Genomic DNA, 26,919 nt, shown 5'->3' on the forward strand with positions numbered 1-26,919 from the left:
ATATATATATATATATATATACATATATATATAGATTATGTTATGTGTGTGTGTGCGCGCATGCTTAAGTGTTTCTTGTGTTGTTGGGTTTTTTTATTCACAGTTCCATTTTTGACGAGATTAAAAGACCTTTATTTTTTCAATAGATTCCCAGAGAAATACCTCAAAATGTTTTGTTAATATAGATGTTAATTTGAGAGCACTTCAATTCCCTTTCCATTCAACTCAAACAAACCTCTTTGTTATCAATGATTGAATCTTCTTTGTGAAATGTAATATCAAGCGCATATTATCATATCTCATGTATTTCCAATATCATTGTACAATATCTGATTTTTAACTTGATCTTGAACTACGCACTCGAATTTCAGCGAATTATGCTCTTGGCTATGAGAGTTTTGGTAAGCTCTGTCTTTCATTATTAGATTAGATGGAAGAGCAAAACAGTGCAGATTTTTTGTAAGATATACTTTCCTGCTTGATTAACGCTACTTGGTGATTTACCGTTAAGCCCTGGACTTTAAAAGTGAACCATCAACAGAGTTACTTTCGTCAAGTGTGATCCTACACGATTACATGGTGAATAAAACGAATGCTTTCAAATAATAGTGGGAAGCATATGGCTTTGTAATTAAATTGGTGAATTCAAGACGAAGAAAAATAAAAATCTATTCCAATACTTCTTCCCACCTTGCCTGCGGCACTTCAATCCCAAGCTTTCACTTCATTTGTTTAATTGATTTAATATAGGCAACCAACGACATTCGGATTAGGTTTTGATAAAAGGGCGATGGCAAACACTAAGGGTGCTGGCGCATTAACTTAATACACTCGTGTAGGATTCACTGCATATTCATGGTCTTGGCCGTACTTTGAGGACGATATTAAAACCGCAAGACTTGATATCAGAACTAGTTAGCATGCAGCCGACCCTCACTACACGCACACCAGCCGAAAGCCCGCCGAAAAGCCATCTCCGCCGCATGAGCGCATGCGCGTTCTCAAGTTTGCCGCACAACCATTGGTCCGCTTGTCGGATGCACATGCGCAACAAGTGTGCCGAGCGCGGATTGTGTGTGCGTGAATAGTGCGTGTGGTGCTGTGTGTGTGTCTTCTGAACGCTGGGGAAGTGAATGGGATGGGGCGCCGTGTGTGTGTCCCCGGCTTCTCCTTTTAACGAAACTCTTGCTCTCATCGCATTATGAAAATGGAAAAAAAAAGTGAAAACCAGTCATCGCAAGCAGGACTACTAGTATATGGTGCGCCAAACTGCTCTTTGTTGACTTCACTATATATCCCAGCTGTTGCCAGCCCGTATTTTCTCACCGTTCCTCGTCGTGTCCGGTCGGGTTTTCAGAGCTCGCGATAAAGTTGGAACCCGCTATGTCTCCTCACGTCATTCCAAGCTACCAATTGCATGCACCGGGACCTGCTAAAGTCCCGACTAGTGCGCTATCGTTTGCCACTGCCGCCACCACGACACTGGGAAGTCGGACGACATGTTATCCGCACCAGAACAACTGGCTCCCACCAACCCCACCACGGGTAGGTCCGCCGGCAGGTCCCGCCCCTCGCTCGAGCCGTGGGATGCCCGCCAGTCGGGTGCTGTCGGGCAGCCGTCGGTCGCTGTCGGAGTTTGGACGTCGTCTGAAATTCCTCCCGATGTCATCATCGGACCCCACGACGACAGCGTTCTCAAGTTCGGAGATAACATACTCGAGGACTCTATTCATCCGATCATGATCGAGGTATTTTTATTTGTTTGTTTGTTTGTTTGCTTTCGTCCAATCAGTGGCCGACCTTTCAAATTTTCATTTTGTATCTTTTTTTTTCTATTTCAGCTTTTAAGTTCTTTCATCAAAAAAAAAAAACATTACTTTAATTCAAATAAACTATTTTTTGCTTGTCAATATTCGTTAAACATTATTTAACAAGTCATTTTTTGTTTGTTTCATAACTCCATGTATACGTCGTGGTATGTTCAACACATGCATAGGGAACACTATAACAATAACAGGTTGTTGTGATTTATGATGTTATTTGGCGTTGATTTTTAAGCGTCTATGTGAGATTTAACTTTTATATTTCAGTTGCGTGTAACTACGTTCTTACAACCATTTAGATGATTCCATTGTACAATATTGTACACTATGTGCATTCGTTTCTGAGTGAGTGCGTGTAATATCTGTGTGAATGAATATTTTGATTTTTGGTTTGTTGGTTCATATCTGTTTGACGCAAATTGTTATTTATTTCAATTTGAGACTTCTTGTTTGGAGAGCAAGTCTGGGAAGACTGATCATTAGTTTTGATCAGTTAACTATGATAATATAACAATTAATGTTTTATCACATTTATCTTACCCGTCATCTTACTATATTGATATTCTATTATGTTACACTTTGGCATTACATTGTAATCTGTTTTATTTCTGTAAATACTATATGAAAACATATTTTTATTATATCATATCATATTATATGTTATATCACATTATATTGTATTGTATCATATCATATTGTATTATATTATATCATCACATATCAAACATTACATTGTATGAAATAATATCGAAATTTTTGCTTAGTTTCAAGAAATATAGAAAGCAAATATTCAATATTTCATACTTACACATTACAGGATCCAGTTATACAACATTTAAGTTTCTATATACACCAGTACATATAACATGAAAATGGACAAGCACACCTTGTGTGCACGCACACATAACACACTCACTCCACTCAACTCACACATATCATATACACACACCACACTCCACATACCAGATACACACACACACACACACACACACACACGTACTACACATATTGACACGTTACATTGGCACACATACCACTACTTCCACCTGTCACACAAATACAACATTCACACCACAGATTTCTCATACACAGATTTCTTGAACCCGTTAGTATCTCGTGCATATAACCTGTCTGTCTGTCTGCTTTTTTTTTGTTTTTTTTTAAAGTTTATTCAGCATCAAATATGTTGAAGTTCCTTTGATATTCGCATTGAATTCCGGCGCCTCAAATACATCTTGAAGAAGCTTAATTTATTTCGATATCTTTAGTCTATCCCTGTATACATGCAGGCTTCAATTTCTTTTAGATATATTTTTTCTTAATTTGATAATTTAATTACTGCAAACACCCCTCATTCCCTCTCTACCCTGCCCCCCCCCCCCTCACACACACACACACACAGGGAGAGAGAGAAAAAAAAAAGAGCGAGAGAGAAAAACAAAACTAAGAAATTAACATTTTGACAATGCTTACCTTCAGAGAGTAAATGAAACACCTTATTTTCAAATTTTACTTCCATTATCAATAAAATACTGCTGGAATGTAACATTATAGTAACAATATTGATATAAATTATGCTATTGTAAATTTACGCTACACTTTGCTCCATCTACAAGAAACATGATACAAACTGTACTCTTTACATCGCCAAATTGAAGTCACATTTGCTTTTGTACGTGCATGATTTATGTTTAAAATATTGAAGTATGTGTTAAAAGTATATCTATTACTATATTACTTTAAGGTTAAGCTAATTTTCACATTCATCATAATAAATTCACACTTTGTATAAATCTAATCGGCACTTCAACTCCTTCTGTCAACACACTAGCCTCACACAATAACTGCATTACATGCGGGTCCATTACATATATAAGATTAGTATTGATTAAAAAAAAAGATTAGTATTTATAACTATAGTTAAATCTCGCTTGTATACAGAATTCTATCAAAAGAATACTGAAGAAACTTCAACGAAATGATTATGCGGGTTGATCTTTTTGATTTAGTTCTTTTAAGTCATAACAGGTGACTTGCGAAAGATTCTGAATGTTTGTCTATTCTGGTTCAATATTAAAAATAATGCACAGGTTTATACAAAAGACCACTGTTTTAATAGAAGCAAGAAATCAGGTACAGCTATATCGACAATGATCATCATTTCAGACCAACATTATACATTTGATAAAACGTAAACGTCTTGAATTGAATACGTTGTCTTTTGTGACGTCGGTCGTGATTCATTCGAGGTCACGTGAGACCCCTGTGTCGTCAGCATATCATTGTTCCTTTGCTTTGGGTGACTGGTACCATGATTTTAAGTTTTTCTAGGAAGAGAAAAGTGTCTTTATATAAATACTCAGAAATTATTTGACGAAATAGCATGGTCTTATTCTCTTTTCAAGACACGGGGGCGTAAAAACAAATGAATGAATGAATTAATGAATAATGAATAATGAATAAATTCCTCAAATAAAAGAAAATAATACAGTGTGAAAAAAAGTGAGAGTGAAAGTATCATCAGTATGAAAGTGTTATATAACTTTCCAACAATCATATCTCTTCTGTCAATCAAAACAACTTACACGACACTAAAAATGCCACTGGGAGACTTCGAGGGAATGCAGACGGCACTGTAATACTCTTCAGACACGATTAAATGCAACATGCATTTTGGAAACGTTCAAGAGTGGTGTCTATGCGCCTATAGGCTCGAAACCCAATCCTCTCCGCCTTCCCTCATTGGAATTAAGTAAACATGGGTGTTTTGAAGGACAAATTGAACCACCTGTGCAAGTTTTTAACGTTACCAACAACCGTTCTGGTGTTTATCCAAATATCAATAACGAGCTGTTTGTATGAAACCCTAGCCCGAGGAAAATTTGTGAACAGAGAAGACAATATATCATGTTAACGTACGAGTAAGTTGCATATTCGCAACAACGAAAAGAGTATAAGAAAAATGTTGTGCAATCTTCACGGGTCTTGATATGAGTAATGTGAAGATCTGAATTTAAAGGAAAAAAAATCATTGCTGCGGCGACATAACTGTATACAGTTTAAGTTTGTCGTTGAAAGGAAAGTATACTTTATGGCAAAACGTACACGAAATAAGTGAATGAAGGAAGATCAGCAAAATGCTTCATGCAAATTTGAAGAAAATCGAACAATCGTTTGAAAAGTAGTGAGTTTCACGACAGTTTGTTAATTCCGTATGTGCTGAAAATTCAAAGAATTTCACTAGAAAAAGGACATCCAAAGAGAATTAGCTTGATCTAGCTTTCTTATAGAAGGCATGGAGAACGCTTTTGCCATAGTAACATGTCAGTAGCAAGTCGAAGGAAGGATTGCTATCAATAGAACTATTTTTTTTTTGATTGAATTTGTGAAAATTTGAATTGGGTATTCTCCGTATGGGTGTTCTATTTAATATGAGCTGTGTCTTGTGTCTTTCTTTTCAGTAATGGTACGCACCAGCCGCTCGCGATATGGCAAAGAAATGGGTACCTTTGTGCTTTTGAAAAAAATGCAAAATTTCGCTATTATTTTCTTTCTCATTTTAGTTTTTTTTTTCTTCATTTCATTGATGCTGGGCCACATAGCTTGAACAAAATGAACACATTTGGCGGGGAAAAAGCATTTACAGTGCAATCCTGTGATATTACAGCAAAATCAATGTTCATATAGGAATATAAAGCCGGCTTATCACCGTTGGTATAGAACCAATCAATATAGCGTTGAAATGATAAAGAGAAGTAATAGGGAAAACGAGACAGACAATGACATCATATTGTTGTGTACTCCGAAAGAATAAGAGTGATTTGTGTGTGTGTGTGTGTGTGTGTGTGTGTGTGTGTGTGTGTGTGTGTGTGTGTTACATGCAAGGTACGAATATCGACCGAAATCTGGCGAAATTAACACGGGTACCAGTTACCTGTCAGTGAGAGAAAAAGTGGAGGGGGAAAAACAGAGGCTGGGAACAGAACAAGCAAAAGATGTTAAACAGAATGCGATGGTACTCAGAAGGTCATGGAGCTGAGATATTGGCAGGAATATCCTCGAAGCAACTGGTGCAATTTACACGACTCGTGGCCCATTCTATTATCTTAAAATCCTATCGCATGCAGATCACAACAGATATCGGATTGATGTGCATCGATTTTGGGGCTGTTTGCCGAGGCGGGCGGGGAGAAAGCGCGTGTACACAGCGTGGGAAAAGAACAACTGGGCCCCGGTCTGCCATACGAGTTCCTCCTCCGCCCCACCCCCCCCCCCCCATCCTTTCCATTAAAGTAATCTCACTTTTAAATAGCTTATCTGTACATCTTAATGATTTCAATATCACAGAAACACATTCAAGGAAAAACATAGGGAAAAGGAGACCGACGGAAAGACAGACACACAAACAGACGAAGAGACAGTCAGGCAGACACCACGCACTCATACAAAATAAAGCGATATCATACGTCTGAAAAAAAAAAAAAAATCAGTGTGGCATATACATTGCAGTGATCCTGTTCGTATTAAACAGGAGTCGCCACTTAAGGTCCAGTTTACCTTTGGGAGCAGTGATTTCAAAAATGTTCAAGATATCACATTTGATGCATATGTGTAGGTCTGTTGTATCATAAAACATCCTACCATATAAAATTTTTGCAATAAAGCCCAAAATATGAGGAGATGTCAGCATTTTTCTCAATAAACCATAACTGTATACGGTTTCGCTCGAAAGCATTCTTATTATAACTATTGTTTACATTTTGTGTATTTAACAATACTTGACATTGATTATACGGATTCAAATTTTTACAGTGGTCGTTTCTATCCCTAACTCACATTTTAGAACTATTTTAAAGCGCTAATGTTGGGTTTTTGTTTCATCTGCAAATGGTAAATTATGTTTTTATTGCTCTTCCATGCTTTCCCGTCATTCTCCTTAGTCCCCCTAATATTTCTAGGCAAGTTTATAATCGTATCTGCCATTACCTTGACTTAACCAATTGGCATAACAGGTAAAAAGGGACAAATAAATAATATAATCTTCTGAGTAGATGCAAGCAGGAATCGAATCATTATTAGTTACATTCAGACCGTAATCCTTAACTTCTTGGATAAGCTCTATGGGGCGCAAAGTGTCGCGCGGTCAATTTCGTCAACGAAATGAATGATTTCGTAACGAAATCGACCGTGCACGACACTTGGCGCCCCATAGAGCTTATCCTCGACAGTAGATTATCCTCGTGTGAACGTAACTATCATCATAAGTGTTAATTACGTTCATAATATCTTGTATGTCATTCTGTAAAGCAGCCGGCTATTTCTTCGAACTATGCATAGTGTGGCCCTCTGCACTTACCGTCATCTGGTGTTCCCTTATAATGCAAGCTGTGATAGATTAACTTAAGTCTATATATCTGTGTAAATTTAGTTTTAGTTATAGACTTACTAATTTATGTTCTTTGTTACGGTTATTTCTTTCTACAGCTAATGAACATTATGTTAAAATGCTCTGAAATATCAACTGCCGTATTACTTACTGAAAGTGCAGACTTAAGTCCTTGTACTGAAATAAGGAAACCAATCAACTAAAAAAGCATAATAATTATATAAGTAGTGTCATTAAGATCTATAGTCATAATACTGATAATTTCTTTTGTTTAGCACAAACACATACTACCTATTCCACGTGATACATTTATGTCTTATTTACTCAATACTGTCTTATAATTACTTAATATCTTCAATTAGATTATCAATTTGTATTATCAATGAACAATATGGGTTCATTATCAGTGAATCATCATCAGCTTAATGATATTGAAAGACAAATTAATAAAACTTGTGCGATACATTTTGTACATGAGTTCAGTCTAACAAAAAAGAGGGAAAAAATAACTATATTTTAGTCTCTGGTATGTGGTTTTATTGACATTGATGACAAGCAAATCGACAAGTAAGCCTAACCAGCTTACTCAAGTTCTGGTCTCCTCACAATCTACTGATGAATTTTTTATTCTTTTTTTTTTTTTACCGTTTTACCATTTTTGTCAATAACCTAGTAACTAGAGAAGCGCCTTTTTTTTTAAAGGAAACTTTCAGTGCTAAATCTCATCATCAACTTAAGGATAATTAGATGGAGGGGATATTCGCATAAACAGTTTCTCCCTCTATTTACAATTTCAAAAGATGTATTCTTTAATCATTATGAAGAAATACATGTTAAGGTCGCTGACGACACCATTACTTCATTCATTATTCATAATCTCTCTATGATTGGCAGACCGGTATCAAACGATTTGTGAAAGCATGTTATGAAAAAAAAAAGAAGAATTAAGTTACTAGCAGTATCCGTACACGGTATCAGAAAAAAAAAAAAAAATGAAGGGAAAAATGTGGGAAATGGGCGGGGCTTCCAGCGTCAACAAGCCAGAGAGTCAGAACTGAACAGCGCCATCATGGAGACCACTTCGGACAGTTTCTGTCGATCTTCGAAGATAACTGTCGCTAGAGGTCCTCATTGAGTTGGTCTTCTGTTCACCTTACGCTCTCTTCCTCTTCCTTTCTCTCCCTCTCTGCGTCAAAGAGTCAATTGAAAATCTAGCGCAAATGCAGTTCCTTCTCATCCGTTTCAAATAGCACCCAAAATAGTACATGTATTTCGGGCAAGATGAGGAACAGAGCGAGAAAGTAATTGATATGGCACACTTGCGAGGATCATCTTAACGTGCGTGATCTCTATTCAACTTTCATCAATTGAGCTTTTTTTCCTCTCTCTCTCTCTCTCTTATATGTAAACTACCATATGCATTGCAAGCATTATGCTTATAATATATTCCATATATATTTTGTTATATTTTGAGAGTAATGCGGCTATGTGACGAGTGATCTGAGTTCTGGATCTGGACTTCTACAGAGAGAGCCCAGCTTGTGCGTTGATCGATATTAATCCTTATGATGTACCTGAATGTATACATAATATTGTCTTGTATGTTTCATCATATTTCTTAGGTGTATCAATTAGGTAGTATGTAACTAATATATATATAAATATATATATATATATATATATATATATATATATATATATATATATATATATATATATATATATATATATATATATATATATATATATGTATATAATAGTTTATAAAGGCATGGTGTATTTCCATTTCTCTGACGGTTGTCTTCATCCTATCTAGCTTTCCCTGTTCTTTTACATTCTGTCCACATATTTTAGTTTTGTTCGTCCTCTCTCTCCCTATCTGTATATATCTATCTCTCTTTACAATTCTTTTTTTTTAAACCACTCACTTTTTTTCAAATCTTATCTCGTCACCCCCTCATCTCCTCCAGCCTAATCTGTGCCATTCACTTGCTCCTAACAATAGCCCAGCAATCACCTGCAGCTCGATGGCCCTGTCCCATTCAGCCGGCTTGCTGGTCCAACATGTCGCACTCCGTCTAATTGTTGGAGGCCCTTAATACCCCCAACCCAAATCTCACTTAATGCTTTGCAATGTAACACCAAGCGATAATCTGAATCTCTCTCACTCTAATCCGTCCTCTTATCCACGGATTAGAAAAGGCAAGAATGTAGTGACCTTTTTTTTCTTATTCACCACTTCTCCCCCCCCCCCCCCCTTCGTATAAATTTTCCACCTCGTGTTCAGACTAGTGAAATGTTTGATTTTCTCCCCAAACAATTGCCGAATACATTGCGTCTCGAGAAGAGGTGCTTCTGAGTAAATAAAAGAGTAGTTTCCTCTATCTTAAAAAAACCCCAATTTTCCTCAAACTTTCACTTGTGTGCTCTACTAATGTTGCTTCTTTCACTCAATCCACATTTCTCTTTGGGGTTTTTCCCTTTAAAGATGCTAATGATACGCATATATAAGATGTATAATTCATGATATATTCATAACATATATATTTGGTCTATAATTTGGCAAATACAGTCCTTCAAAGTCATTATCGCTAAATGAGTTATATAATCTAATTAAACTGTTATACATGTACATGGGATTGCCATCAATACAGCATCAATTTGAAGCCAAGGACACACGGTTTTCTTTTCTATTTCGTGTCCAAAAGGGGGATTTAGTGAAAAGTTGCATGCATAGGTCAGTGACAGATTCGTTTGTAAGGCCATTGAATCATCGTCTCGGCTAATTCCTGTTTGGTTGCTACTAACATCACCGTTTTAGAAAATATTTGAAACTGTTGCATTTCGCAGCTTCCTTTTTCAAGGTCCGATTTGATGCTAACCATCTCCCATATTTCATTGCTCTTGAAACTTCTCTCACTTTTTTGTTGTTCAATATCACTGGTATCTTTTAACACTATTGATAATTATATTCTGCTACATTAGAATGATGTTCCTTTCAGGGCGGTGTTCTATATACCGCCACAAACAGCAGCGTCCCTATCGATTCTAATTAGTCTCGTCACCAATAGAAAACTTCATTACCATCTCCTGCACAGGAAATTCAGCTTCCTTCTTAAATTTCCTTATCCAAACAAGCGCTCACGATTTACCGACCATGACATGTCGCGAAAGCTGGTCGTGTGCATCGTGAGCCTATACTGTAATAATCATGGGATACCAATGGGCAGGTTTCGGCTCATAAGAATACTGTACCAGTCGCTCAGACCAATTCCGAAGAATCACGAGGCATGTCTCCTTACTCTCTCTGCGCAAATACAGGTTTTCAGTTTGGTTTTGTCTATTCTAAATCGGCAGGAAGAAAATGGATATCATATAATATTTTGTCTGTCGTAAATAAAACCTTCTTGCGTATACCTTGACGTTTGTTTGTTTGTTTGTTTAGCTTATGTCCAACATGTAATTGTATCATATAACTTGTGAATGTCACTACTGTCTTTAAGCATTCATGGTGCTACATCGTGAGAAAAATTCGTTGTATATGGTTTACATGTAAGTAAAGGCTCAGCTTAAAATGAGATACGCTCACTTGATTTTCTTCCGTCAAAAGATGGTAAAGAGGGGTATCTTTTCCTTGAGGATTTTTCAAAACTTACTGTACTGTGGCGACACGAACGCCGTACAGCTTCATTACAAACATTCAAAATACCGCAATGACACAAACAAACTATTCGGAAAGAGGAAATGTCTGAATGAAGTGACGGTTGCTCCCGACTTCCTGAGGTTCTCTCTGAAACCCACACCAATTACAAGTCGGCGGGCAGGTACTGATCTTGAAAGATGAACGCACTCTCACACATGAACAAAAAAGAAAGGGAGAGAGTGGGAGTTTATTGCCGAGTAGCGGTACTGGATCAAACCAGGGTCCATGTCGAGGAGCACACTCCAGCGCGTAACTAACACTAGGCCGCTGGACCTGGGGGAGGGGACAGGTCGTATAGGGGTCCTGGCCTCATTCAATCTTTTCAAAAGACACACTGACAATAACCCGTTCTGAGTCCCGTCTTTTTATCTCCTTTTGTTCTTCTTTATCTCTCTTTCTCTCTTTATTTCCCTCCATATCTTTCACTCTTTTTGTGACAACCCAGGGTCCATCCTTTTCACATCGAGAAAGCGGATTAATTCCGAAAAAGTCTTTGAAAGTGATAAATCAGATTCGCTAGTTTTTCTGTTTTACATTGAGGAGGATTTTCCGATTGCTAATCGGATTGTAAAGGCTTGTATGGGACTCTTAACCCGCCATTATCCGGCCGTCCTTTATTCTGGCTAAGAATGAAATCCCAGTCGCTATCGTGTTTTACCAACAAGCTCCCTTATCCTCAAATATTTTGACAGCTTTAATGACGCGGTCCCGCGGGGACCATGAAGGGGGAAAAAGGAAATTGAATTTCTCTCTGTATTTGTTTGTTTGGTCTTTTTTTGATTTTATGGTTTGGTAGCTCTTCATGATTTTCTTATCCTTCTCTAGCTCTTTTGCCAGTTGTTGTTGTTTTTTTTTTCTTATTCTTCCCTTCAATATCCTTCAGTTTTTACAGTACTTCTCGTGTTAACATAATCATTAATATCAAACACGGTTGAAATATCCTTCAGGGAAATCAAGAACCACCCTTGGTGACAGGGCGTTCTATTGTATGCCCGTTCGAAATTATGGAATAATCTCCCTCTGTTTGTAAGGCAAGCAGCTAATACAGTTAAATAGTTTAAGACCTGGCCCCTGTTTCATAAAGCTGTTTGTAAAGTTACGAACAACTTACGAGCGACTGGTGATCAGTTCTGATGTGCTATACTTATCAGAATTTCCATAATTCATCACAAGAACTGATCACCAGTTGCTCGTAAGTTGTTCGTAACTTTACGAACAGCTTTATGAAACACCCCCAGGTTAAAAACTCATCCTCTGAAAAATGCTTCTTAGGTTTTATTGTTATTCATGTCTTGACTACAATTAACGTGTAATGACTATACCATTTCGTAATGCTATGTTTGTTAGTATGGTATTATCGTACTGGGCAATATGCATGTCCTTCATTGTTATCATCATTATCATCGAAATCATTTTCCAACTATCGTCATCATCATTTTAAAAGGATCATCATCATCGCTGTATTATCATCGTTATTGGAAGAACTTTACTGATTCGTCAACTTCCAAGCAGTTTCTGTCCTAGTGGTCCTGTTTCTTTCCGTCTATTATTTTCTCAGGATTATTTGAAGCCCCGTAAACTTAAACAAGAAAATACAATAACATTTGCATTTAACTTAATTTAAGATTACTATGACACTGTTCTTGATATGACATGACACATAAACACACCACCAATTGTAATTTGATTTGATTTGATTTGATTTGATTTGATATGATTTGATTTAAAGGATACATGCCATTACTATCAGGTCACTCACAAAGGTCGATGTTTTAAGCTCTTCTAGAATCATTGATTCTTTTCAATTCTGTAGTGATTTATCTTTGGAAAAAGTTGAGTTTCTGAAACTTGCAGAGAAGGCAGTTCCAAACAAGTATAAGGTGAAGTTGAAAAATAGTTTCCCGTTTCAAGATGCCGCTATAGGGGGCGCCCCATCATCTTGCCCATAGGAATCTCATTTTTGTGCTAACACTGTGCAAAAGTGAATGAAAACATAAAGATGACGAAAAACAAATGTCTCCATCAGTGAAACTGGGCTTTTCCCCTCTGTGCACCCTCCCCCCCCCCTCGCTCTCTCTCTGTTTGATTATATAGCCTGTATATATTTGAATAGATCTTTGTGTTCATATGTATTATGTATTCATCTTCTCTTTCCCTTTGTCGTATATACATGTATATGAATTTGATTGTAAACAATCATTGACTCGTGGTAGGACTACTTCATATCACACACACACACACACACACACACACACACACACACACACACACACACACACACATGCATATAATAACTTATGATATATATGATATCATACATATACTTCTTTATCTGTATCCTTATAAGAGGCGGATAACAGAAATGATAAGAGAGAGAGAGAATTAACGCTGTAATGCAGCAATTTTCCAAACCAATTACTCCGCCCTGTAGCCGGACTTAGCTGCGGCGCGCAAAGTGAATGCAAGGCAATTTCACATTAATGACAACACATTTTCTCGCCTTTTGTGCCGAATTCAACCCGATGTCCATACAAGCAACGGCTGGCCGAAATTAGATTAAAGTGCACGATGCTTTTTGAAATTGTATCGCAGATGTGTATCAACAAGAAAAATCTAAAAATCACCAGTCTGCATGAAAGGTTGTGCGTATAAGAGTAAATGAAATCTTCGAGAACGTCTGGGTATAATTACATGAACAGATGATACAACTCTTCTTCTGTCTTTTTCTCCCTTTTCCCCCGATCCTTTCCTCCCCACATGAAACATTTAGTAGATGTAATTTGACAAAATCTTAACCATTTTTTTTTCTGAGTAATACTATAATATCTTCTGTCGTGTATTCCAAGAAAATAGCGAACAGGATGCAACTAAGTGTCAAGAGAGTTTCATTTCACAGCATTCTTATTTTCCATAATTTATTGTCATGTGTTCAAGTCTTCTTGGAGCGTGGCCTAAAATAGCTGTAGGCATGGTAGGGTATACACTTATGAATAAATGCAATTGTCATGGTCTGATTGGCACATATTACACAGTCATTCTTGTAGGTCTTTTTTATTTTTTTCAGTTCAGTGGGACTCTTACTAAACGTTAAACACCCTCAATCGAGTGAGAATAATAGGTCACAAACATGAATCAGAAACACCGAAAGTTCGGGCCTACTGCAATTAATGAGACGTCTTAATAACCTCATCCTCACTGAAATCGATATTACACACTTACTTTTTACAGCGCAAGAACAACAACTCAACCAAGTTAACAGTTGCCTCGTCTCTCTTGTTGTTGTTGTTGTTGTTGTTGAAACAGTCCATATTTTGATACTGAGTTATCTCCTTTAGAAAAAAAGTAACAATGATTTAAAATGAGTTACAACTTAATCCATGGTTCATTGATTATTTCCTCTTCAGTAACTTACTGGAATACCCATATTGAAACGACCCAAACTAACAGATTACATTTGTGTGTGTATATATATATATATATATATATATATATATATATATATATATATATATATATATATATATATGGGGGGATTAATAACTTTGCGAAGACTTGCAACAGACTACTGTGACGAACATGAACGTTTACCTGTTTACTGTGCTGTTATCAAATGTCAGTGAATGAACCGACAGAAACGTGCATCTAACCATGCTAACTGACCACACCCCTTGTGTAAGAGGATAGTGGTGACGTACTGTTTTGCCATTTCAAAACTTCAGCTTTTTCTGGACTTTTTTTTAAAGAATCAATGTACATACTCTCACATATTCAATTAAAAGAAAAATAAACCATCGTTGCTAACGGCACGTTTTATGAGACCAGAATGGTGAAAACGACTAGCCAGTGAAACGGCTCATTAAATCAGTCATGTCAGAATACGATGGAAATGAATTAGATGTCAATTAATCATGTATAGTATTAACCGTTGCACCTTTTTTTTTTAAATGTCGAATTGATTTTCATGGATATTAGTACATTACATTTGTTCTCACCCCATCTTTCCTCCCTTTTCAATCACTTACTGGCTTGTTACATTATATCAAAAACTTCAAAAAGAGCCTTTTTTGTACTTTCTATTCTTCTCTCATCAGGAGGAAACTTGAATGACTAATAATTATCTAAAGAATCTTATAAAACAAGACAAAAATGCCCCGGCATGATCAAGTTGAGTTGCTTAAAGGACAAGTTCACCTTCATAAACATAAGGATTGAGAGAATGCAGCAACATGAGTAGAACACATCAGTGAAAGTTTGAGGAAAATTGGACAATCGATGCAAAAGTTATGAATTTTTAAAATTTTTGTGTTAGTACCGCTGGAAGAGGAGACTACTAAGGCTCCTGATGTCATATGAGTACAACAGTATAAAGAAAATGTAAAGAAAATTCAACATATTTTCACTTTTTTCGCATAATAAAAGAGCACTTGACTTGCCTCTTTCTAATGGCAATGGGAATAATATTACCCATAACATATGTCAGTAACGAGTCGAGGGAATGTGTACTTTTTTTCAAAAGATGAAATTTTGTGAAATTCTCTTTATATTTTCCTTATATTGTTGTACGCATGTGACATCATGCACTGCGGTAGTCTTCTCATCCAGCAGTGACTGCACAAAAACTTCAAAAATTCATAACTTTTGAATGGATTGTCCGATTTTCCTCAAACTTTCAATGATGTGTTCTGCTAATATTGCTACATTCTCTCAATCCTTATGTTAATGAAGGTGAACTTGTCCTTTAAATGCACTGTTTATTGGACGTAAGTTATGCAGCACAGATACTTTTTAAGACAACAAACGCTCCAATAAACAAAATGTTCAATGTAGTAAAGCTTGGTTTGGCTATTGATGACTGATCGAATATGACAGTGTCATGTAGCGAATTTCGCATTTCTATCCGCTTCAGGTAAGGGTGGAGTACGGGCGACTGGTGAGTGCCAACGATGCCAACGCTATCGGCTGGATACAGAACATAGCGGCGGCCAGGCACGACCACGAGCAGAATCTGACGGCGGAGCGCCGGCCGGACGGACTGGTGGCGTTCCGCACAACCAGGCACGTCCTGAAAGGGGAGGAGCTACGAGTCTGGTACGCCCCAGCCCTGGCGAGAAAGCTCGGAGTCCCCGCCCACGTGGGATCATATGAAGGTACTTTGATATTCTATCTCTTTTTTTCCCCCATTTTTTCTTGTTTTTTCACTTGTTCGTTGCCTCTTCGGATAATTCAGTCCTTAGCATTAACCTATTTTGTCAATCATTTTGTCTATTTCTTACTTTCCTCACGAATTTTCATGATAGTTGTCCAAGTTTGAAGACTCCTTCAACTTCAATTAATGTTTTTTGGGGATGAAAATGAACATAAATTTTCAGCACATTATGAATGATGATTTGAAATCAGTCCTGCTGTACTATCTCCATGACGTCGTGTAGTTTGATGTTCTCTCGAAAGTAAATCGTGCAAAACTGAATTTATACTCATTTGGAGCGTAAAAGATAACCTCTTCTCTATAAATTCTTTAGATTGAGATGAGGGACCAATCCAAAATTAGACTGAAAATCTCAATCTGATAGATTTAAAAGTCAATCTTTTTCTCAATCTGATTTTGGATTGGACCCTCACCACAATCTTATAGATTTATTTTCCAATCTAAGGAATGTAGAGAATGTTGTGACCTTTTAGTCATATAGATACTTAGGGTCTCGGTTAATGGAGTATTTTAAAGCAAAATCACGTAAACTATAATAAAAGCCTTCGCGTTGAGACAGCAAAACGTGATTTATCAGGGGCAAAAATCTGATAATTTATGTTGGAAATAGCAGCACCCAGAGAGCACAAACATCTGCCATGACCATAAACGATGACCACATATGGTCATTAACGCCATAACCTGTGAAAGAAAAAAAAATGATTAGTCTGCACCATACTCCAGATCACCACCAAAATCGAATCACCTGTTCTTTTCACCAGAATGAACCTATACTGAATATACCCTTCATCAAACTCCTGCAGTGACTTTTAGGGTAGAGAAGACAAACAAATAAACAAACTGACAAAACGTCCGCAGAAATATAACCCCTTTGGCGGAGTTGAGGACCATTTCCCAATATCTATTCAAGTCCACCTCACTTCCTTGGAACTTGGGAAACGGAGCAACTTTACTGTATTCTAATCTGATTGTAAGAACACATATATCACTATCTATAGTTGATAGTTTGCAGGTGACTTACAACAAAGGGATATCATATTTGAAACGGCGCGCACTCTTCCAATACTTAGATATGTAGGGAAGCATTTAGGATTTAATCACATCCATGACACCAGTTCATTCCGGGTTTAGAGGTAGTGTCACTTTTTTTCTCTCTTTCAATTTCTCTTTCCAAACGCACAAAAGCGTTATAGATTACAAGCAAGAGCTTTGGAGTTTCTATTATAGCTATATCTTGTTGTGATTGTTTCTTGTTAGTGTTCTTCTTTTTCGTTTGTTTTGATTTATGTTTTCCCCCTCTCTCTCCTTTATTGTGTCACGTTCCCCTTTTCTCTTTCTTCTCTTTTTCTTTTTCGTGTTCCCTAGGCTTAAGCAATTGTTATTGGAGAGTTTGCTCTCTGGGAAAATGCCCCCCACAACTCCAAGTAGTGACCTCACCGATAATCAATTCAATTTGTCATTGATTCACATCACAATGAAACTCAACAGCGACTCTTCTCAATTCTTGTATACCATAAAAAGAGAGGCCATTGAATGAGGCTAAAGCTGATATTGCCATTTCATTGCGGAATGATTTGGATATCACATTTTATGGACCCCTGATTGTGGAAGTATTTTCTTTTTTCCTTTCATGGGTTGTCGAGATTCCTTCAGCTGGCGTAAAACTGTCAAGGATCTACCGATTTACCGTTACTAAAATGAAAGAAAAAAATCTCTGTTTTTCATTTTGTTGTTGTTTGTGTTATCCGTTCATGACGACGGTCAGCAGCAATCCGTGTCAAATAGAATACCACGACAATCGATGACGGCCAGTCTATTATATCTTGCAAACACATATTCACCGGTTACTTTAAAGGGAGAATATCCTTTAAACGTTCGCTATAGTTTTTCTTGCATAGTAACCCATTCATGAATACATTAATTCATTCATTCATTCATTTATACATTCATTCATTCATACATTCATTCGTAAATACATTAATTCATTCATACATTTGTTCATTCATTCATTCATACATTCATTCATTCATTCATACATTCATTCATTCGTTCTTACATACATACATTAATTCATTCTTTCCTTCCTTCCTTCATTCATTCATTCATTCATGCATTCATACATACATTCATTCATTCTTACGTTATTTCATTCATTCATTTATACATTCATTCATTCATACGTTATTCATTCATTCATTCATGCATTGATTAATTAATTAATTCATTCATTCATACGTTCATTCATTCATTCATTCATCCGTTCATTCATTCATTCATTCATGCATTCATACATTCATTCATTCATGCATTCATACATTCATTCATATTCTTTGAAGTCAAGACTATCCAGCCCAGTATAGGTTTTCTCACGGACTGTTATACAGTTGTTGTTGGGTTTTTTTTTTTTTGATAAATGTATTCACCTCTTTACTCTTTCATGTATCCTAATGAAAAAGTCTTTGTCTGCAATAAATAGCATATACATTTGGTTTTTCGAATTCCTTGCTTTAAGAAATTGTTTTATAGCGTTTTTGCTTACTTAGGAAAAACACTTTTCTGCTGTATTTATTAATTTGTTATTAATTTGTTCATTTATTTATTCATTCATTCACCCACTCACTCACTCACTCATTCATTCATTCATTCATTGTTATGCTTATCTAGTCTACATACTCATCTTTCCATCTATCTATCATTCTAATCTGTCATACACTCTTTTACTTTATCTGTGTTTCGTTTCGGGGAAGTTACCCTCGAGAGAAAATTCTCGAAGGTAAAACTGGAGAATATAGAGCAAGTCATCTTGGGCCTGTTAAAAGAAAAAAGAGTTTTACTATAAATCGTGAGTTCCATTTCAATTCAATTCAATTTAAAGTATCGTTTCTTTCCATCCAACAAAAGAGTGAAACAAAATACAAAAGATTCATGACACAAATAAACTATTATATTGTCAACTTGTCATAAATACATTATGTATTGTGGATCGTACACAATGCTGGCGTGATGAGAGAATTAAAAGCATTACGTGTCAACACGAACATGAATGAATATAGATATTTTTAGATACACTTTTTAGATACACACGCATAAACGTATGCGTTATTTGATATCTATGTATGTATCATAACTATATATTTGAATGTATTGGCGTGTATGTGTGTGTATATGTACGTGTGCACTTGTTTGAGTAGACGTTCCTCTCTGCTTAGTTCAGTTTGATTGTTCCATCTGTTTTCCCTAAGGAAAAGGGTCTGAACAAGAGACTCCTTTACACTTCAGAGATATTGTAGAACTGCAGTAGATGTTGCTGCAAACGCGTAAGTGCACATGCCATCATCATAACTGACATTATGACACCAGAATGCGATAACCTTCTATTGTCAGCTGTACAAGCAAAGCGAGTAATCGCATTCACCCATGCAGTGGCACTACGAGTAGTTAGCCGTGCAAACCAAAAGGATTCACTTTCCACTACTGACGATAACCCCGTATAAGCCTATCAGCGCGCGATGATGTTATGCTTTATGCGAATGTTTTAAGGAGATCGTAGAGCAGCATTCTCTGCGCGCGTCAAAAGAAGGGCGCACCACCATCGGGCAGACAATACACTGCCATGTTAGACCTTGTAGGGGAATAAAGGTGCCAGGGAGCGTACCTGCACGGGTAACACTCCAATCCTATTACCTACGGAGAGTAGAATTACCTCTGTGCGCATGGTTCGCGATGAAAGGACCATCACATTTTCCAGTGCAAAGGACCCTGCATGTATATACGCGCCAGGAATGTCACAATATCACCTTTATAGACACATAATCGCGTGGGTGTCTTTTTTCTTCTTTTTCTTTTCTTTTTTCTCTCCCCAATGCTTAAAGCTGCTTTATTCTGTTATGACAACACGTTCCCTTTCATATTGTCATGTATTAGTGGATAATGTCATTACTTCTCTAATCGGCGTAATAATTCTTGAAAAGGAGAGAGAGGAAAAAACGCTATTAGGTTGGGATAGGTAATGCATTTCTATCATCGGTTGCCATTGGTGACGGCAGGCGTATCGTTTTGTGAAAAACGTAATGAATCAATGAGGATGAAAAGGTTAAAAGTGCTAGTACATGATTATTTGACTCTCTGTATACCGTTCAAAAGAAAGCGGAGCAAAATAATGTGGCCTTTTGCAAAACGATGTTTTTAATTAGGTTATTCCAAGCGGAGTTAGATGAGTAAAATCTATGGTGATCCAGGGATTTCTGGAACACTTTTGTGTGAAGAGAAGACTTCAATACAGTAACGCTCACCAAGAGTTACTAGTAGGTGTTACATCAATCACATAAACAGTTCGGGTATTGTTATCAACCATTACAAACATGACAGTGACAAACCTTAAGCTCTTGGATTATTGTATTCATTTATCAATGAATGTATTGTAATATCACAGGAAACTACTACATTTAAACATAAGCAAAACAAATGTGTACACCTTTTCTTGTGTATACATTGCCGTTGTCGATGACGTTCAATTTCATCAAAATAAGAAGTGAAACTAAATCGTCTGACTGAACTCAAATACAATCCTTTGAATCCTTTTTATACATAATGAGAATATAGACATATCAACACAACGAGGCAAGCAGGCTCAATTGCAGTCCAACTCAAATATTTGGTGTTTTAATGATTACGCAGATTAATTTGTTCATAAGAGGATCACGCAAAAATTGCAATCAAAATTGACTTATTGTTTTGCCTGAAAAATACGAACATATGAATTTCTGAAATATGTAATATCATGTGTCATGTGGTAGATAGCCAGAAGGATAACAATTGTATATTCAATTTTGAAATGCGAATTTATGTCTCATACTTTATAATGATATTCAAATGAACTTATTATGTGATTGTTTCATTCTTATAACAGTGCAGTCGTCTTTCTCTTTTAATTGATTGCTACTTGGGCCCTGAATGATCTTGGGTCATGAGGAAAGTGCAGTTTTTGCCTTCCTACTTTCACACCGACCACAAGTTTTTAGCACCCTGCGAGCAAACGGTCGCCCGTTAACCGTCAGGAGAAGAATACGAGAGAAGATAAGAATTCAAAAGAGAAAGAGCGAACGGACAAACTTGTTCTTTGCCTTGCGTCTGGTTTCTTTTCTCACATCCTTCGAAGTATCTGGTCAGATACTTCATTGTCCATAATCCACCGACAATTTCTATGGGCGAAGAAGGCAGGGGTCCCTAAATCCGCTACGTTAGCCCAAACAGTTATTACCACTTGAACAAAACGTGCAAATACAGATGCCCAAGAAGTGAAAAGAACTGGTCAACTCGTACTGCGAGCTGCTTATGGTATTAACGCGTTAAGAAGATTTACCACGAGTGAGGGGGCAACGGAACATGTTTAAGCTTTTTTTCTGGCCTTTTCTTTTCACTCTCCATCGTCTTTTTTTTTTCCTATCAACTCTTTAACCCTGTTGGATGATGGATTTTTTTTTTTCTCTCTCTCCCTTGATGCCAGTTTGGGAAGTTAGGGTCCTTTGTTGACACACCGGTGTGTAAAACAGGACAATTAGCGTGTAGCGGCAGTTAGCTGGGAATCAAGCCCTTGTAAGCCTTGTGGGCACCGAAGTGAACAGAACTGAAGGTGGAAGATTATTATTTTGCTTTTACTTCTATAAGCGAGAAATCATAATCTGAGACTTTCTTGTACCGGTAATCCGATTGGCTAGCTTCTCTATATTCTTCTTTTCCCCGCACTCTTCTATTCCTCTCTCTCTCTTTTCTTGGCACGCCACAAGACGGCTAACTTTCCCACTTCTCTCTCTCTCCCCAATTGCGAGCGACTTATCGTAGATGAGAATATACTTAATTACGAGTCTTGTGGAGGGGTAGTTCATTACGACACCAGGAGGCAGGGGGCACGAGAGACTCTTGAAAGCCGACTGGTAGGCGGAAGTTGGTGGCTGTCATCCCAGAGTTTGTGCTTGTGTCAAGGCGCAACAGGTAAGACACCACTCGGCTTTTTTGTCGTAATGTACACGACAGGAACTGCGTCGTATATACCGAAACAGAGGTATTATATAAACAGGAATTGAGGATGTATTTTCATTTTTTTTGAAGCGCAAGATCCATGATTTTACTTCCCTTCTTCAACTCCTTGTTCTCGATCGTCTTCTTCCCTGTTAACAGTTCGGCATCTCCTCTTGTTCATTCTGCTATACTTGCGTGTATGTGGTGAGGTGAAGTTTGATATGACTGAGATTGCTCCTTCTTGTAAAAGTTGTCGTCATATAATTGACGCCACAAAACTTCACTCGGCTTGTCGCTGGATACATCATTTTTATTACACTGTATATTATTTCTGATGTCGTGTATACCACCTGCCTGTCAGTCATCTTGAGACTTGACTCAGATGAGATTTTCTTGGTCTGGATTCACGTTCGGAGAAAGTGCCTTGTGGTGGGGTATAGACTACAGAAAATAAATTTGATGAACAATCTGTTGCTCATATGCTTTTGAGACTCCGCCGACAATTATTATCTAGCAGCTCGGGTAATTTTCAAAAGTTATGCTTTCACAAAATGGGACTTCGTATTTATTCATTCATTCATTATACTTACTTAAATCGTTCCTTTATCGATCCCATTTATTCCACTGTACGACAAAAACGTAAACATTATGATTACTAATATACTATCAATATAGTTACTGCAGAGGCTATCATTATCCATTGTCGTTATTGTTTTTGTGGAATTGAGTACTTGAATATAAGAACGGCCCTAGTCTAAATTTGACTATCATTTTTGGGACCCCTTACGAATTTATGCAAATATAAATAATCATTGAAGCGACTGTTTTATATCTAAATTTGTATACATAACATTCCAACAAGTGAAAAACTAAAAATATCAAGAAGTTATTATTTCATTGATTCCCATATATTTTTTTAATTCTCTCTAATGAACGTGGGCCTTTCTTATATTCAGGTATTCAGTTGTCATTTAGCTTTATTTCGCTTATCATCAACACTATAAGTTTTACCCGTATAGGCTTTGCTTATCACTTCCATCCTGGCATCATGGCAGCGCCATCAGTAAACTTGGACGAGGTCTCTTAGCGAAAGTCTCGTTTATGAAATATTGCTCTCGTTGGACGCGAGATGCTAATACATCTCCCCTTCAGCCTTATCTCTCTCCATGTCTCTCTTCTTAGTCCCTACGTTCCTTTCGCGCCACCATCGATGCATGTCTTGCCGTGTCTCGGAATAAACAAGCCACCATCCCGCGATCGAAATTAGTAAGGGGATGACATGTTCCCTTTGTTGGCCAAAGTGTTTACCACCAGCTTTCTGGCCAAGAGTGCAATCGATCGATCGATCGATCACCTAATCAGTTGTGCCAGAGCTGCAGCCATGCCAAGTCAGTTCGCGAGTTCAGCAGTGGGAGGGGAAAAAAAGAAAACAGGAGAGAGCATTAACAAAAGCGAGTAACATTGAAGTTGCTCCGGAGAATGAGAGTGCGTAGACGGAGTAAAAACTGTTTGCCGCCTTTGACGTAAAGCCCGCCATGAACATACTTATAGTATAAAACAGAAATGCGTGAAATCCTTGGCAACGACCAGACGACCAAGCTCATCATGTGCTAGAGGTATTCTGAAGGGTTAGATTATTTCTTTGTTATTTTGGGAAAATTGTAGAGTTGTATGTTCTCCACGGTGCGCTGTTAAAATTCTAAAGACGTGACGATGACGACGTCGACTTGTCTTTTTGTTTGTCCTTGTGAATTTGAAGAGGAGTTGCTTCCTCATGAAAATTATCTGTCATGTCTATAGACCCGCAACGTTTCAGACAGGTTTACTACAAAAGAGAAGAGAAAAAGATGCGATGGCTAACACACACTCACGCGCGCACACAGAGTGCCTTGATTTTCCTACTCATAGAGGTCCTTTAACGACCCAGATAGCTGTTCGAATTTTTCAACCTCGTAATCATGCTGATATTAACGTGCTTGTTTTCCGTTCTTTTGTAGCACTTAAGACTTGCATCAGTTGGAGCAAAATATCACTAAAATTAGTGATGTGAGCTTGCCTAAATAATTTTCTTTTCAGCGAGGTAATACTTCCTACCATTCCCAGAGTAACACGAATGACTCTACCGCTTATCAGAATGTTAATGGACTATCTAATGTGATGATATACTAGTAGTTAGTCCAAGGGACAAGTAAAACTATACGCGCAGAATGTATGTACTTACTTCGTTGTTGTGTCGACAGAGCGGGGGGGGGTGGTTTATGTCACAAACTTTAAGATTGTGTCAAGATTTCGTTGTACGGAAGTATTATGCATTTTCGTTTGATTATACGCATGAAGGAAATGACATTTAGTGAAGACATGGAAAGGATGATTGTGCTTGCTTGCGTTATTAATTGCGTGTGTACTTGTTACCGCGCTTTTTAATCAACCTAGTAAATCTTGTCGTGATGAATTTAATATGTCAGAGTCAATACATTTTTTTTTCTCGTATAGATTACTCGAATCGATAACATATACTGCCTCTGTTTAGAAAAAGCAGGATTAGTTAATATCTGGGTGCTACAGCGCAATTAATCTTTGAAAACTCTCTCCGTCGCTCCCCGTACTGTCTGCGGGTCGCCGCTCACCAAAGCTCTAGTAAAGTTGCTGCTCCCCCTCCCTCTCTCTCCCCCATATACTCTCGATCGATCGTACTCATACGTCACCGGGCCTACACACAGGTGAGCTATACTCCGGGGATGACACAGGTGGTGATAATGCGGCAAAGCGGTGGAGCGCAGGACAAACACGGGTTCGATTTTGGCCTCGGGGCAAACTTTCTCTAGACTCCCGTTGAGCTATCTTTTTTTTTTCTTCTTCTTTTTTCCTTTTTTAATCTCTCATCTATAGCGTTTAGTCCTTTATTCATTATTTCGCTACTTTTTTTCCTTTTTTCTACTCTCCACTGAGTCGTCTCCAAATGAATGTAGCTCAGCTATTGCAAAACTCATTTGATAATACAAGCTCCTCTTTGGAGTACAACAGAGTTACAACAGTAGAAGCAATGAAACATTCTAATGTCCTGTTATCAGCAAAACCTACGAACTTGACAAAGAATAATTTGAGATAGGTTTCCCAGCTAAATTTGTGGGTTAAAATTGTCGCCCATTTTTATTTTATGTGTATTTTATTCTGTATGTTTGAAGCGGTGGACTGAATTTGGTCAAACGATTTCACGTTTAGCATGTTTAGTGCTTTGAAAATCATTTTTAGGCACCCCAAATCAATGGCACTAGTTCAAAGTCGGATGTAAGCATTCAATTTCGTGTTCGGGTATGTGGATTTCCACGTTTGTGCATTGAAATTAATGTGACAGGCTCAGTAAGCGCTTAAAACATTTTCACTTTCGTTTTTAAGCAAGCGATTTTCACAGTTGAGCATTCAATTTTGTCCGTAATTCACGTATGCTTTCCAAGAGCAATTATATCCAGCTAATCATTGAATGTCTTAGGTTTTTCCGGCCAATTTCGTTTCTCATTCATTCTCATTCATTTTCATTTTGTTAGCATTCAAATTCGTGTGTTTGAAGCGGTACAATGACTTAAGTCAACGATTTCACGTGCTTTCAATTTCGTTTTTGAATAACAAATCAATGGTCACAAGTTCAAATTCTGATGAGAGCGTTCAATTTCGGGTTTCAGCATGAATTTCCAAGTTTGTGCATTCAAATTAGTGCGATGGACTCGATACGCACTTAACATGCTTAAAAGCAGCTTCAATCACGTTTTTAGCTAGCAATTTTTACAACTGAGCATTCAATTTCGGAATGCAAGTATTGTTAAAAATAAGCAAGAGTGATTATATCTGGCTAATCATTGAATGTAACTTTTGCTTTTTATCTTAAATTTCATCATCATCAGCAGCGTTTATTTATTTGAACATCCAGATTGTTTTCTTTTGCTAAACATATTATTTCAACTTCCATACAGAATACTTAGTTCGTCATGTCATCACATGGCTTTCTTACTATCTAATTTACATCTTTATTCTCATTAAAATTGTAATATTGTGTTTATAATCTTCAATTTGACATCTTCATATCAGTCATCATCATCAAATTGCTTTGTAATCTTCATCATACATACTTATTTGCATCACCATCATGATGATGCAAATATTAACCATGTGTGATCCATTATGTATAGACGTTTTTAACATTCAGTTTAAATCGCGGTGTACTTTTTGATCCACATCGTACAGGTTTGATTTGAATGCTCCTTTTATGAACTTCTTTCTCTATATGCGAATGTGAATACTAGTACTCGGAAAGAGCTGTCGACGGATTGAGACGAAGTTGAATAACCATTCGACCATTGCCGAAAATGTTTGCGCAATCAATTAATTTAGAATGCGCAATTGAGAAGTCGTTTGACAAATTAGTCAGTTTGAACGAAGAAAAACAATTTTGAATGACGGTGTTTCGATGCCTGAGCAAATCTGACGAAAATGAATGTTTCTAATATGAAATTGAATGAGAAAACAATGAGAATTGGCCAGGAAAATCTATATCATGTAAAATGAAGATCACAATAACAATGCAATGATTATAATGCCTTTTATTTTTTTATTTTTTTTCGGTTGGTTTTGTTTTTTCCTTGTTATTTGCTTTTCATGCACATGTAAGATTTTTTTTCTTTTGTTTGTTTGGTTGGGTTTTTTCGAATCTGAGAACTTGAGAGAGTGGTTTTATACATCTTAATGTTTATGTTACCATCATGTTTTAAGATCAATGTTGCCATAGCGA

The 26,919-nt window shown here is 37.1% G+C and overlaps 1 protein-coding gene across 1 annotated transcript in view; it reads left to right on the top strand.

Moving 5' to 3' along the window:
* Positions 1-1,499: 1,499 nt before the first annotated feature.
* The window catches only part of LOC140242354 (PR domain zinc finger protein 13-like), a 32,913-nt gene continuing 7,493 nt past the window's right edge, over positions 1,500-26,919 (top strand). The window contains exons 1-2 of the mRNA XM_072322089.1: positions 1,500-1,748; positions 15,819-16,059. Coding sequence (XP_072178190.1) covers positions 1,500-1,748; positions 15,819-16,059 — 490 coding nt within the window. The remainder of the gene's footprint in view (positions 1,749-15,818; positions 16,060-26,919) is intronic.

This window comes from Diadema setosum, chromosome 19 (genome assembly GCF_964275005.1).
Source record: "Diadema setosum chromosome 19, eeDiaSeto1, whole genome shotgun sequence".
Classification (NCBI taxonomy): domain Eukaryota; kingdom Metazoa; phylum Echinodermata; class Echinoidea; order Diadematoida; family Diadematidae; genus Diadema; species Diadema setosum.